Genomic DNA, 14,128 nt, shown 5'->3' with positions numbered 1-14,128 from the left:
TTTAGCAGGCAACAAATTCTGCACAAATACCTTAAAATAATATTAGTTAAAAAGTAGAGTCATAATGCTTGCTTTTTGTTGCTGATTTCAGTTGTGCCTGAGCAAGCTTTTACACCCTAGTTGTCGATGTGTATAACTACCATAAAATTCCGAAAATAGACCCTGGGCTCAATTATTTGTTCAATGTCTCTTAGGTTGGGCTTATTTTTGGTAAGGGCTTATACAGGGGAGGGGGAAGGGAACTCCCGATGTAAATTTGCATTTCAGAAATGTCTGGGTTTCTATTTGGACAGGATACCGTGACTTGATGCGTATAAGAATACATCGTAGTAAAACTCTCTAAACATAACATTTTGGAAGGATTTTGCATCTGAGTTTTGAAGGGCTTATTGTTTTTTTTTTTTTGTTTTGTTTTTTGGAGGAGGTGTATTTTTGAAATTTTACAGTAGTTTAATTGTCTAAATAGAGGCATTGTAATATGCAAAAAATTGGATTAAACAAATAAAGTTATGAGAATTTTTTTGTGTGTGTGGCAAATAAAATTAAAAAAAAAGAAATTAAATAAAATAGATGATAACATCTAAAAAATATTAACTTAGGCTCTTGCTACTGATAATAATACATAAGAAGAATATATACATTTAATCTTTACACAATGTGTATAACTACGGTCTAGAAATATGTCATACTCCTACTGCAGAAAGACGCAACAAAATGATGACTAATTTGTGGGGGTTCGGCACAAGAATAAAATGTGACAAATAATGTTTTAAACTTCAATCCAAGGCAAAGATTGTTGTGTAGATATACTTAGCTGGCCCAGATGACTTACATCTGTTTAAGGCCAACAAGATTTAGGATGTTGTTCAAAACTCTGATTAAACTAACCAATGATTAAGCCTAATCGTCGATTAAAATCACTAACGCCGGGTTAGTTAATCGGTGGAATTGAGAACGTTGTTCAAAGCCTGATTAGAGGCGCGATTAGTTAATCGCCGATTAACGGTTAGTACTTAGTGTAAAATCACTTGTATTGTCTCGCTAATCGACGATAAGTATCCCAAAATGCAATTCTCCTTGAGCGCGGAGGCCGTAGTTCTTGTTTTTGGATTGTATTTATTGTTTTATAAAGCTTAAAATAAAGCTTTCACATGAAAGAAATGTACAGCAAAAAGTAAATAAACTATTTTAACGGCAAAGGTCGTAGTTCTTGATCGCAACAAGCAAGTATGGCATCGTTATATTGATATCTTCACAGGCCCCTTTTTTTCTCACAAACAAGAAGTCCGCCATTTTTTCCATTTTAATCGGCCGATTAGTGAGTTAATCTTCACCCGGAGCAGTGAAGATTAACTCACCTTAGTTTAATCGTTGATTAGCGCTATTCGGGCTTTGAGCAACGCAATCTAATCGCAGGTTAAATTTTAATCGCCGATTAGCATATTTAATCGTGGATTAGCGCTAATCGGAGTTTTGAACAACCAGGCCTTGGTTTCTAAATCAACTCAGTGTAAGAACGTTTCTCCTATTCCCAACTTAGAAGTATGCTATCTACTTAAACCCCAATAATCCAGAGACTCAATGTTGCTCCTCTGTAAAGGGAATATGAAAGTATCCTATGGCTTTTATACCATGATTTCAAATAAATGTTGTAAATGCCATAAAAACTGTAAAAATGGTCAGATGCATTTGTCCCTATCTTGAAAATTGCATTTTGAAAATACAAAATTAAGGTATCTGTGTCAAAGGTAAGGCTTGTCAGGCATTCTAAGAATTTTGTTATTAATCTGCACAAAGAAATATTTTCTTTCATAGAAACAAAACCTAAAAAGATACTTTGATGTGGCAATATGTTTGTAAAGAAGATAATACAATATAGATAACCCAAAGGAGACAGAAAAACAGCGATGTGGGAAGCTTGTAGGCCTTTGCACCCCCGAGCTCTCCCCCAACCGCTTTATTTCTGCGTAACATCATGACTGCAATAGCAACTACAGCGCAAACACAGAAAACTACTACAGAGAAGCCAAGATTGCCAGCTGGAACTTCAAATGGTTTACCATCGATAGCCTTGGCTATGGCTGCAATGGACCATGCCACACCTAACCCAAGGAAAACATTCACAGAATTGCTACCAGTCACATTACCAATGGATGAATCTGCATACTCGTCACCAACTGCTGCAACTTTGCTGGCAAATGTATCTGTGGGTATTACCAAATAAAGGTTGTGAGATTAGCAGTATAAAACACATTTAAGAAGTAGCTTCCTTGATACTTAAAACATCAACCTGAAGTATGTAGCCAACATTTAATTGATTTATGTGTATTTTTTTTTTTAAAAATTAAGCCTCTCTGGACATACAATGTATCATGCAATACAAGCTCTATAGATGGGGGCATGGGCTTGGTTTAATTTTGGGGATGGTCGGAAATTTATACGCTTGTTGCTTATTTTGGAGGGGTTATTTTTGGAAGTTACCTTGTATGTGAAGTTGTCACATTACAGACTACAGACTGTACATAAAATACCTTTATGGATTTCACCATTCCCATGTCACTAAATTTTTGTTACCACAATATATGAGGATTACCATATAGCTCAACAAGTCATCCTGTTGTACAATAAAATAAATGTGAGTATTAATTCTTTCTTGTTTACCTGGGAGACTTGTTCCAAGAGCTACAAATGTAATGGCAACCACACTGTCTGCTAAGCCAATAGTACAACCAAAGTGGGAAGCTACATCTCCTATGATCATCGTCAACAGGCCAATCATTACGATAGAGGCAACAAAGCATGCCCAGCCACCCCAGATATCAGTTGGGGGAACAATTGCAAACAAAAGCTTCCAAAACACTGTCAGGTAGTGCATCATGTAGTCACCAAAGGTTGGTGTTGTTGGTTCGTCGCTTTCCTCATCATCACCGCTTCCACTTACTGTCAGGGCATCAACAAACTGCTCCTTCCAAGATGACGTACCAACCACCAGTGCTAAATTGGCTTTGACTAGCAATTTGTCAACTGTGTTCTTGAACTCTTTGCTTTCAATTATAGTGACCTCTGCTTTTGCAACATCACCTGACACATGACAGTAAAATTTTCATTCAGAGTAAAACTTTTATAGTGAATCTAGTAGAGAATATAAATCAACCTGTGCTATTCAGATGATTAACCAAAAATGGTATCAAGACTGGATCAAAAAAGCTTTGATGGTGAATTTCTTGTAACACAGAACTTAAAGTGGCCACATTATTACTGCTTGCAAGCACTGGTGCAAGCTTCTGTTACGATTTCTTACAGGGTGCTTCCTAAACATGTACACCTATACATATATTCAGGGTTTGAAAAAAAGTGTCATTCGGTTGTCCAGGCCAAGTAGATTTTACTACCGGTCAAGTATTAACTATTCATTCTCACTTGCCTGATGGGCAAGGGCCCAGGCAAGTTGTCTGCCAGCTAAATCGTTTTTAAGTAGATTAAGGCAACCATGAAACTACCCCATGCAAGCAAAATTGGAGAGCTGCTTTTCCAAATGGCGACCAGGAGTTTTTTTTTTTTTTGGGGGGGGGGGGGGCTATAGTTATACTATAGGGAGTCACCTTAACATCCACATACATAAAAAATATTGAATCATGAATCAACAAACTCCAGTGTCAGAGATAACCAAAGTGTAAACAACTGTGCAATGATAGAACAAGAAACGCATGTTTGCAAATTTGCAAAAGAGAGGATAGGAAGAAATAATCCAGTTGCTTCTTCACTCTTCAGTAGCCACTAATTTTTAAATACCATTTTGTTATTGTCATGACTAAGCTGGGTATTCTCATGTTGAAAAGCATTTGGTACAGATGTGTAACAGTACCTACCTAGTCTAGGCTTCCCCAGTTCTTCAAGTCGTTCTTTTTCAGCATCATAACCGATATCAGTACCAGCTCCACTGTCATCGTCTTCATCCTTGACAATTTTTGGTTCTCCAAGTACAACATAAAAGATCTCTTTCTTCTCATATTCTTCATCATCTATGACATTGATCTCAATGTTTTTCCTAAAATATTGTAAAGAACTATGAGCTTGCAACACTGGATATTCACATAAATATTCTAAATGTATTTTCATTGAGCTTATAGGAAACTGGATACTCGATTATTAAAAAGTGCTTATTCTAGAAAGGAAAAAAATCAAAAACACCCGAAGGGTGTAAATTGGAAAAGGTTTTGCTAACTTCAAAAGAATACAGAATATATCTGTTAGCTATGCACTAGCACTATTTGGAATTATCAATGTTATAATTACAAATGTTGCTTTCAATTGATCAATGTTTATTTAACTGTTTGGCAATCAGTACTGATGTATGGACTTTGCAATGGAGGAAAAAGTGTTCATGTTCAGAGTGTGGTTCATAATGGCCCTTCAAAGGCATTGTTTCATGTCCCGGTAAAAATAGCAATGTAACTTTAAATTAGAAGTTTTGAGCAAGGTCTGTCTGCACCAATACGTTAGAATATGCACCTGTTACTACATTGTATTTGTTTTGGAATTAAGGGCTGATAAAACTCAAACATCAATTAAATTGCGAGTTTAATAAATCTTTTTTTTTTGCAAGGGGGAGGGGGGTGGAAATCCTTATACAAGAGAATTTGATTCCTACCTCAAAATTTCCAGCAGCTTTTCTATTATTGTGCATGTATTTGTATTTACTTTGAGATTATATAAGCAACAGTAATCAAAACAGTTGGTTTTCCTTCAGTGTTTTCACGTCTAATCAAAATACCTATCCCATACTGTTCCGTGCAATATAATATTGCATTACTTAGAGGGGAAAGAAAAAACACTATGACATTTTTTGTGTTCCATCACAAATTAGCAAGCATTATCATACAAATTACGGTACTTAGTATTCATACATTTTCAACACAACAATAATGATTTTGTGCAAAGGCCACAAATTAAAACAAGTTGCAGACAGCCAATCCGATATTCTTACTTCTAAAGGAAAGAACTACCATGTAGGGATCACAAAGTTTTTAATTGGCATATAAGTACTTTACGTAAAATGCAGATGGACTAATTTTACACCCTTTCTTGTTAAATATTTATATAATCTGGCATCCACTGGGATTAATATATTCAAAACTATAGAAAATACCTCTGACAGAGACAAATGTCTGCCATATAACTTATTCAGGGGTTTTATAATAATTTGCAACAAATTAACTTCAGGTGAAATATTGAAAACAGCGAGGTAAGACTCTCCCTGCAGCCTTGGTATTCCTACTTATACTATTTGAGGGCAGACTGATGCTATTTAGTGGACACTAAGCCATGTTCTACTGGGAATCCCCAAAACGATTGCATAAATATTTTCTCAATTTTTTGCTTAAAAAGTCATAAAATTATAGGTTTTGAACTGCAATTCTTAAGCATGTGTCCTAAAACAATTACACTTCTTGCCCTCTTTTTCTATGAATTGTAATCAACTTGACTGCCCCTTGTTGGCTATTCACTCATAGAAAACTCAGGCTCCAGGTCTAATTGTAAGGTTAGCCAGAGTTAAAACTTTATCATTATTTTTTTATTCCTCATTCTGTGTTAAGTTATAGTTTTATATCAACTAGGCAGAATTCATCATTAATATACATATGATACAAAGTTGACACGAAAACTTGTTTATTTTAAACCTGCTTGAACTTGGGTCATAACACGATTCTCCCCCAAATAAATGTGAACATTTAGATTTGGAGGAGACTGGAATTGTTTGACCTGGAAGTGGGGGTAACTATAAGAGTACTTTCTTCTGACTGTATAACATTCAATTCAGATGGGATAACTGATATCGTTGTGTTTGAAATGTTTCTTTAAAAATATTCATTAAACAATCAGTCAGACGAGCAAGAACCCAAATATTAACATAATTGAATTTCTTCAGGGCATCTATTTTAATACGTTTTTAGAAGGTGTCAGAAATGTCCAAATGAGCAGTTTTATTCAAGTAATTTGTCAGCTATCAGGAGGGGAGGACGCAGCTTGAACTAAAAAAAAAAAAAAAAAAGCTGGGGCACCGTTTTACTTTGGAATCCAATAAGACTTGTTCATTCACTTCCTACACGTGAACTGAACAATTTCAATAAGCATTGTACAATATCATGTCACTTACTTTGTGGATATAATTTAAAAAATCATAAATATATTGCGCGTTTTGAAATGGTTTTTAATTTCCTATGTCTAAATGAAATAATGCCTTTTTCTTTCTAACTAGCTCTGATATCAAGTGACTATAATACGTGAGCTTTTTTGTTTGCAGAAAAAGGTATGTTTTGTCCCATTAAGATTGGTAATATAGCAGGCACTCTACAGAGTTCCTAGAAGAACACAGGCAGTGACAACATGCCTCTTTATCACTTCCCGTCTTTTGATTTGACACTCATAATGGAAATTTCTGCTCGTGAGATTCGATTCCTGTGAGGAACCCTTGATTGTTAGAACTAGAAATATACAACAGCATTATCAAATTGAAAATAGAAAAGGTCTTGCTTGTAATTTCCTTTTGCTAAATCACCAACCTTTGGGTCCAGATATCGCTTCAAAGATTTTGAAGTGTTAAAAAAACAATGGAACCAAGTCAACTGTTGCGGTATAATGTTGCTTAATTTATGAAAATGTGTTTACTGCCGTTGAAAAATACAACTTTTCTCGCAATGATCAGTATAACCGCAAAACTCTGGCGGCCTTACATCTGGTAACATATCGATTCGAGGCTAATTATCTTTCTTAGCGCAGAAAGGACAATGTAATTTGTGCTTATGGAAATTTGTACCCTCAAAATTGTTTTGATATCCAAGCGAAGAACAGTTTTAATACCAAGCAAAACACCATAACAGAAATTGATACCAAAAATCAACAATGTACTTAAACATATCTTTCGACTCTTGGTTTTCAAGACATTTTCCGATCATCTTTAGCGTTGCTGAGCATGCAGTTTTATAAGACAAAAAACAGTCCTTCGATAAAGGGCTTGTTAAAGTCGAATAAATTATCACATTGTTTGCATAAATCAACACTGTAGCATCTGGCAAGTAACAGATCGATGTAAACGAACGTGGACTCATCTTCGGCACCAGTTAAATTTTCTGGTGAATTTACACGAAGTAACAAAAAAGCTTTAATAGGCTAGCGTGGTACATTTTGATAATAACAGAGGCTGAACCTTCTAGCATACATATTGTAAACAAAGACGCCCGCTTGATCTTATATCCATTCATCAAATGGCTTTGACAAAATTTTCAAAAACACTCTGTTACCTCAATAGATTTGTATGTAAATATATTTTTCGGTCTCCGTCATAAAATAAAACTAAGAAAAAAACCTCTCAGGTCCTTGAATAAAACCGGCTGCTTATAAATAATGCCCCCTCCCTCTCTCTTTAATAAAATACATATATATATATATTTTCACTCATAAAGCGTACATGCAGAAGGAAAAACAATTATCACTTTTTGTAGTACGATGTATTAAACCTTGTAACATAAACTAATACAACAGTAAGAAGATAAACCTTACCAGGTTTCGTCGTTGTTGAACTCCAACTCGCCAACAGCATCCTCGTAATCGTCGCCTCCTCCTTTGGCTGTTCCCTCCACTGTGTGGTAAGGAACACGAACGGTGCCGCGAGCCCCCGTGTGGCGAATTACTTTGAGTTTAATCGTTCCATCTGCTTCTGTGACAGAGTGCTTTTCCTCTTCAAATGTGAAAATACCAGGGTAGTCATCATCCAAAATGGTCACGGTGGCTACACCATCCTTACCAACCTTTCCAGCTGGACCTCGATATGTGTTGCGCACCAAATCCCCGTCTGCTCCAGCTACTCGAACATTGCCCAGGTGCACATAGAAGTGCTCGTCTTCTTCAAAGATATCGTCGTCGACGATCACAACAGAGAATGTTTTGGAAGCTTCTCCTGGCCTGAAGCAGATTGTACCCTCTGTTTTCTCGTAATCCTCGCCGGCCTTGGCTGTGCCGTCTTCCGTTCGGAAGTCCACAAAAACCGTGTTATTCGGATCACCGCCAGTGCGTGAAATGTTCATAAACACACTGCCGCAGTTTTCTTTGACAATGTAGTGGACGGGGTCAAAATAAACCCTGACAACTTGCGGGTCCTCGTATTCGATTTCCTGCATCTCCATCCTTGCATCTGCAAAGGAACTGCTGGCCTTCTCAAGCTTGTCATGCTTCATCTTCAAAACATTCCCGCTGCCAACCATCTTGCGAGTCGCTTCGATGCGATAAAACGCCCGACTTTTAGGTTGAAGCTTCAGATTCTCTTGCTCCAGTAGGCGTTCGACGGTCTCTCTGTCGGCATCGGGATGTTTCTGGCGTATGTCTTTCAGGGCTTGAATGGCCTTTTCGCGTCTGTCTTCCGTCAGATCATGAAGGAGCTCGTCGTCGTCAAATTGACCGCCGGCTTCGGCGGTGTTTGGCTCGTAGCGACCATCAGCCACGTTACCATCCACAAATCCGTCCTTTACTTGAACACCAACAACATCGTAATCACCGGTCTGGATGACAGTCATGCCTCCGCGCTTCTGCTTCCTTCGCCTCTTTCGTAGCGCTCTGTAGAACAGCAGCCTGCGGTCTGCGATGTAGGCAGCGATGACCATTATCGGAAAGAAGGCCAGGGTTAGAAGTGCTTCCCAGATTTCCACTACACCCTTGGACGACACTGCTAGTATAATGTACAACCAGACGTAGGCAAGGACGGACGTGGAAGCTGTGATAGCAAATACTCGCAGATGTTTGATACGGCGAACGTCTCCATCAGGAATTACGTAAACACATACTGCAATAATAATCAATAGGTTGAATGCTGCAGAACCGACAATTGTCGAGGGACCAAGCTCGCCAGCGTCAAACTTATTACCACAAATTTCAATGGCTGATAGCAGGATTTCAGGCGCAGATGAACCTAGTGCCATAAGAGTTAAATTTGACACAGTCTCGTTCCATATTTTCACGGTTAAAACTCGTTCCTTTCCAGTTTGCTTGTCTGTTATCCTTATTTCTTTCTCTTTCGACGTAATAATTTCTATCGCTGACATAAAGCGATCGGAGATTATCGAAACGCCCAAAAAGAAAAACAGTAAGGCAAGTAGGTACACAAATGCTCGCCCAACAATTTCGCCAGTAGAAGGATTGCCTCCCCAAACAGGCAAAACAATCCCCGGCTTACAATCTGTCCGTAATTCGCATTCGTCGGCTCCGTGCACGGTCTGTTGTAGAAAAGCGCACCATACTGCACATATTATGCCCGTATGAAGCGCAAGCCTTTTAACGTAGGGCATCTTTAGTGGCACTCTACATCTATGAACGATAAAAGTGTGAATTTAAAGAAAATCGTTAACTTCGAAATCCTTCCGACCGTGGGATGTTGACCGGACACCGCGAAATCGGCAGAGCCCAATGAATCGTGAGTAGAGTTGCGTTCAAACAGAGATCTCTGGTGCGTAAAAAGCATAGAGATGTCTTTTCACATTCAAATTATCATCAGCAACATGCCAGCTGCTTCCATTCTTACTGGTTGGTAGAAGAAAAGACAACCTACCAAGCAACTCACGGCGCTCGCCAATTGAAAAGAACTTCTATTTGGCATGTATATATTATGGCGGCTTGCGCATGCGCTCAATAGCAGATGTGTGTTTTGATAATATTATTGAACGCCGCTAAATGGAAATATTTCGAAGAGTTACGATTTGTTTTGATTTAGAATTACGAATAAATAACTACAGCATTTTTTGTTCAGCAATTCAAGCAAAGCACGCGAGATCGGAAAATTGGATGAATATTTCGTCACACGTGCTTTTATACACAATGCGAGTAGGCGCTAAACTCCTACAATGCTTCTGAGAACTTGACAACCGAATACAATGGTTTTCCAAATTAAAACATTTTTGTATTTAAAATAAGAATTGAAAGTGCCGCCTTTAAATTCGGAGCAACATAACAACACAGTTTGCTCGAATCGTAAAACAGACTCGCTAACTTGGGTGGGAGAACATTCTGGACCTTCACAAAACAATTCCAATTGGACTGATAGCCTGATGCAATCAGTAAAACTGTTTTTCTGACGCATTTTATTATCTAATAACTGCAGACAGCTACTGACCAAACATAGAACAAATTGTTTTGTGATTAGAGCCATTTTACACCCCGTTATCTGTCACACTTTACTCAGAAAGCTTGGCTATTCAATCCTTGGGGGTTGGTGTGCAGTGTCAAGATATTGTGAAAGTACAAGCCTGGTGTTTAGCCACCTGGTGGTTAAAATAAAGCGCTAAAAATGTTTTATAATAAGTGCGCCTCTCATTCATGCCTTGTGAAGCAGACATTTAGCTCCGAACGTGTTGTCTTGGGAAACGCCCTTGGAATATTCAAGTACCTCGTAATAACAAAAACTACCATTACTAAATTAACTGGCACATTCGAGAGCAAAATTATTCCCAAAAGGATTGTATATAATTGATACTTGAATTAGCTGCCGAACCTCTTTTTTGGACAAAACAATAAGTATTGTTTCCTTTCACTTCATTCACTTTCGCCAGCGAATAGTCGATGTTTGAATGCTCATTAACGAGTAGTTAGCTTTGCAAACATCGCAAATCCGGTCAACACACATCAAAGTGATAAAGCTGACAGATTAGTAGCATGATGGGATTATAAACCGCATCCACGTCCTATCAGAAATATTAACCTCGTACTTGCTCGGGCTATGTAAAAAAAAAACAACTTGCTAGTGTGAAAATAGGATCACTTAAGCCAAAAGAAAAACCGTGAAGCAAGCTACATAATAGTTCTTTAGAAAAATGTTCCAACGCCACTCAATCACTATATTGACACGTCCGTTCAGTGGCTGTCATGACCTTATCGTAACACTGTTTTAACAGCTCGTGTGTTTCAAAACAAATACTGCCCATATAAATTATACGATATTGGAATATTGCAAAGCTGTTTACTTGCTCTTTCCTTCTTACGAGAAGTTTATCACTCCAGGAGTCTATACACTGACAAATATTTTAAATGAAAATGTGTCACGCCATTAGCTAAACATAAGCAAGCGTTCGCTGTGGAGTCCTTGGAACGTGTACGGAATGCAACTAAGACTTTCATATCTTTCATTCCCAAGTTGTCATATTCTACAATGGGAGCCAAATATCCGAGCTATCTAAAAATTTGAGAAGGGCTTTCATCAAAAGCCTCCGCCAGCCGCAAACATAGCAAAGCTTTTATTGTAATCCATTTAAGAAGTGCTTATCAGAACAACATGGTGTCTAAGGTAGTTGGAGACCGTATAATTGAAAGGTTATTTGTTGAGGTCCTTCACTCCTGCTGCTTTCTCAACGATGTGGTTTGGAAGCTATCGATCAACTATTAAAGCTGTACTTGTGTTGCTATGTTGATGCTGCAAATCAAGTGTGATCAGCATTCCTTGCCATTACATTCGAGTACTTTACCAGATCTGTTTGAGCTATAATGATGTTGAACGCAGGCAAGCTTACGCGAGAGAAAACACAACTTTGCACGCTTGTTAGGTCAGTAGAGCATTCAACTGTGACCTGCTGCATTGAAACGGGCGACTCTCAGTTAGATAACTGGTGACGCAACACTCAATGTTGAAGGCCGAGCTCTGTCCTTCATTCCAACACAACCGCTATACAGAACACAGGGGTGGAAAGCTGAAACATCCAACGAACGACAGCGCCAAGCCACCATGTACTCTTAAACTAGCAGCGCTCTTGAATAATCCCAAACTAGTAAACAGCGTTTTTATTTGTTTGCAACACACTGCTGGGTCAATGGGGTACAAAAACTAATACATCAAGGGCTGTACTCTAGCTAATCACAACATGAACCTCACGCAATCGTTTTCCTTCACTAGGGGGTGTACCTTGCCATAATTTGTCCCCCGTCAGTCTCTCTATTTGAGGTTGAAGCAATGAACAAAATTCAAATTAAAAAAGCGGGGATCCTGCAGCGAAACCACAGTCTTCAGCGTCAAACAGTTGGGTGTAAAAACAGACATTTAAAGTACAGATTAGCAGTGTTAATAGGTTAAGCTCGAGCCGACCTCTCTTGAAAACTGTTTAGTGACAAGTTTTTAATGTTCATTTATCACATCAGCAGTGTGTTACGATTATTAGGTGTAAAGCACCTTCAGATACTTTCATCATCATGAGATCAACAAGGAGAATTGTTGATCTCCACTAAAGGAGAATTGATCTTTCGAGTGGTCAATAAATCACACGAATGATTTTGATGGAAAAGGCATCAGTATTAATCAACTGTTTTTATTTCAATACTATTTCTGTTCCGTTTAAAATTTATTTATTCTGTGAGTAAGTACTGTGCTTCCTTGTTCCTTCCAAAAGCCCTTTACTGAATATAAATATATACGATATTTTTATTTACAGAAACGTTTCAGTGTTTTCTAACACAGTGTACGCCTGCCTACAAGTTTCGTAAAATTCAATGTTTGTCAGTCTTTGGAAGCGATAGCAACCCTGACACACCCCACCTATAAGCTTTCTATCATTTTGTCTCTGTCCACGATACTAATCGACAAGCCCTCTGTTGTCTGTAAGTTGCGTGGCTGCCTCCGGATTGCTCGGTGCTCACATTTGATGTTTGTTAGATTATTTTGTACCACAGTTTCGCCGGGATACGAACCGGGCTAATTAGGAGGATGTGGCAGACCAGTTGAACCGGTTGTGTGAACCTCGGGTTGGTACGTGAGGAGAACAATCAAGACCCATAAGTGAAGTAATACCTAGACAGCAATAAATAATCAAAAAAAAACTTTTGTCAGTTACTTTATCCTCAGGAAACAAGATTTTATTATGAATATACAGAGAAATGACAATAAAAAATAATATATTGATACAGCTAAGTAAACTGAGAACAATTACTGTTAGTCTAATCTACGATGTGCAAGAGTCGATAACAGTTCATTCATGCCTAATGTAGTGGACTGTAAAATAAATGAACGTGCTTCAAGAAATTAGCCCTAAGATGGAATAATCGATAATGAAACTAAAATTTCGAGTTTACCAGTACAGTGGGAGATATAAGATTGATTCTTTATCCATTTGTGCACATTTGTGTAGAGATTAATAGTCACCTCGCGAAATTATCTTCTTCAGACCTTACTCTGAGACAGTGCCAAAGGCAATTTTAAAAAATTCATTTCCAAGACAAAAAAAAGGAAGAAACCTGTCCTTTTAATATATCCTGAATTGAGCCTTAGTTTTGCCGGAAATTGTCGCAGGCTTTTTATATAAAAACAAATTTAAAAAAATCGCAAAATTCCATTTTTGCTATTTTCGAATAGCAAAATGAATTCTTTAACTTACTTTCCCTTTTTTCATGAAAAAGGTTGGAAGAAAAATTAAACTTTTTACTTTTTTCTAATTAAATGGACGTTCCATGGATTGTATGCCTTTTCCAAACAATGTCATTGTGTGGCATAGAATACTACATCATTGTATTCCAAGGAGGATTTTACAGTGGTTAGAATCCTAAATCATATTAGTTCTAATAAACATCGATCACAAGTGTAAACAGAAAGATATTTTACAACATTTTTGCTCGAGTGTTTAATTTAAAACAGATAAATAACACAGTGAGCATTTATTATGGCGCTCGTGAATTTGTTTTTTCGTTTCAGGCTTGTAATTATTCACAGGCGTAAAGCAAGACAACATCTGCATAAACAGGATGGTGTGGAGACAAGGACACCCATTTGCTGCAACAGAAGAGCTTAGTACATTGAATAAATACAATGTAGATAATACAGTAATACTTTACCATGTAAATGATGACAAACAGCCGCGCAACTGGATATCTTCTCAGGAATAGACCAAGTCTTATACTGAAACAAAGAAAACACCCAATGTGAATCTCTAACCAATAACCAATTTGTTTTGTCTAACTCATGTGAGCAAAGCGGCACAATCAAACTATTAAAAGAAAATGTAAATAAAAAAACGAAACTTAAAAAAAACCTTGGGCTATTAATGGTTTTATTGAAAGTAACAAGAGAAAAAAAATTGTTTTACAATTGGAATTGCGATTCACTATC

General features: G+C 37.6%; 2 protein-coding genes across 4 annotated transcripts in view; both read right to left on the bottom strand.

Annotated features, from left to right (window-relative positions):
- Positions 1–14,128, bottom strand: part of LOC144634514 (golgin subfamily A member 5-like) — a 33,803-nt gene that overhangs the window by 9,305 nt on the left and 10,370 nt on the right. The window contains exons 16-17 of one of the 3 annotated variants that reach the window (XM_078493486.1): positions 13,855–13,918; positions 12,319–12,817 (exon numbers count right to left, since the gene is read on the bottom strand). In XM_078493486.1, the coding sequence (XP_078349612.1) occupies positions 12,722–12,817; positions 13,855–13,918 (160 nt within the window). In that variant the 3' untranslated portion in view covers positions 12,319–12,721. Of the gene's footprint in view, positions 1–12,318; positions 12,818–13,530; positions 13,919–14,128 lie in introns of those variants that run through there. The other 2 variants (XM_078493485.1, XM_078493484.1) reach the window with 2 other exon arrangements.
- Positions 1,495–9,785, bottom strand: LOC144634512 (sodium/calcium exchanger 1-like). The gene is made up of 4 exons (XM_078493483.1): positions 7,561–9,785; positions 3,870–4,048; positions 2,662–3,081; positions 1,495–2,204 (listed from the first exon to the last, which is right to left on the bottom strand). The coding sequence occupies exons 1-4, from the start codon at positions 9,336–9,338 to the stop codon at positions 1,825–1,827; spliced, it is 2,757 nt and encodes a 918-aa protein (XP_078349609.1). The 5' UTR covers positions 9,339–9,785; the 3' UTR covers positions 1,495–1,824.

This window comes from Oculina patagonica, chromosome 13 (genome assembly GCF_052425735.1).
Source record: "Oculina patagonica isolate OP01 chromosome 13, crgOcupat, whole genome shotgun sequence".
Lineage (NCBI taxonomy): Eukaryota > Metazoa > Cnidaria > Anthozoa > Scleractinia > Oculinidae > Oculina > Oculina patagonica.
Note: the sequence above shows the minus strand (reverse complement) of the source record. Positions and strands in the feature narration are given on the sequence as shown.

Excerpts from the sequence above, each read along its gene's own strand:
- LOC144634512 (XM_078493483.1), bottom strand. The coding sequence starts at position 9,338 with ATGCCCTACGTTAAAAGGCTTGCGCTTCATACGGGCATAATATGTGCA. Across the intron at positions 4,049-7,560 it reads TTCAACAACGACGAAACCTG|GAAAAACATTGAGATCAATG; the intron begins GTAAGGTTTATC and ends ACAATATTTTAG. Across the intron at positions 3,082-3,869 it reads ACTGGGGAAGCCTAGACTAG|GTGATGTTGCAAAAGCAGAG; the intron begins GTAGGTACTGTT and ends GTCATGTGTCAG.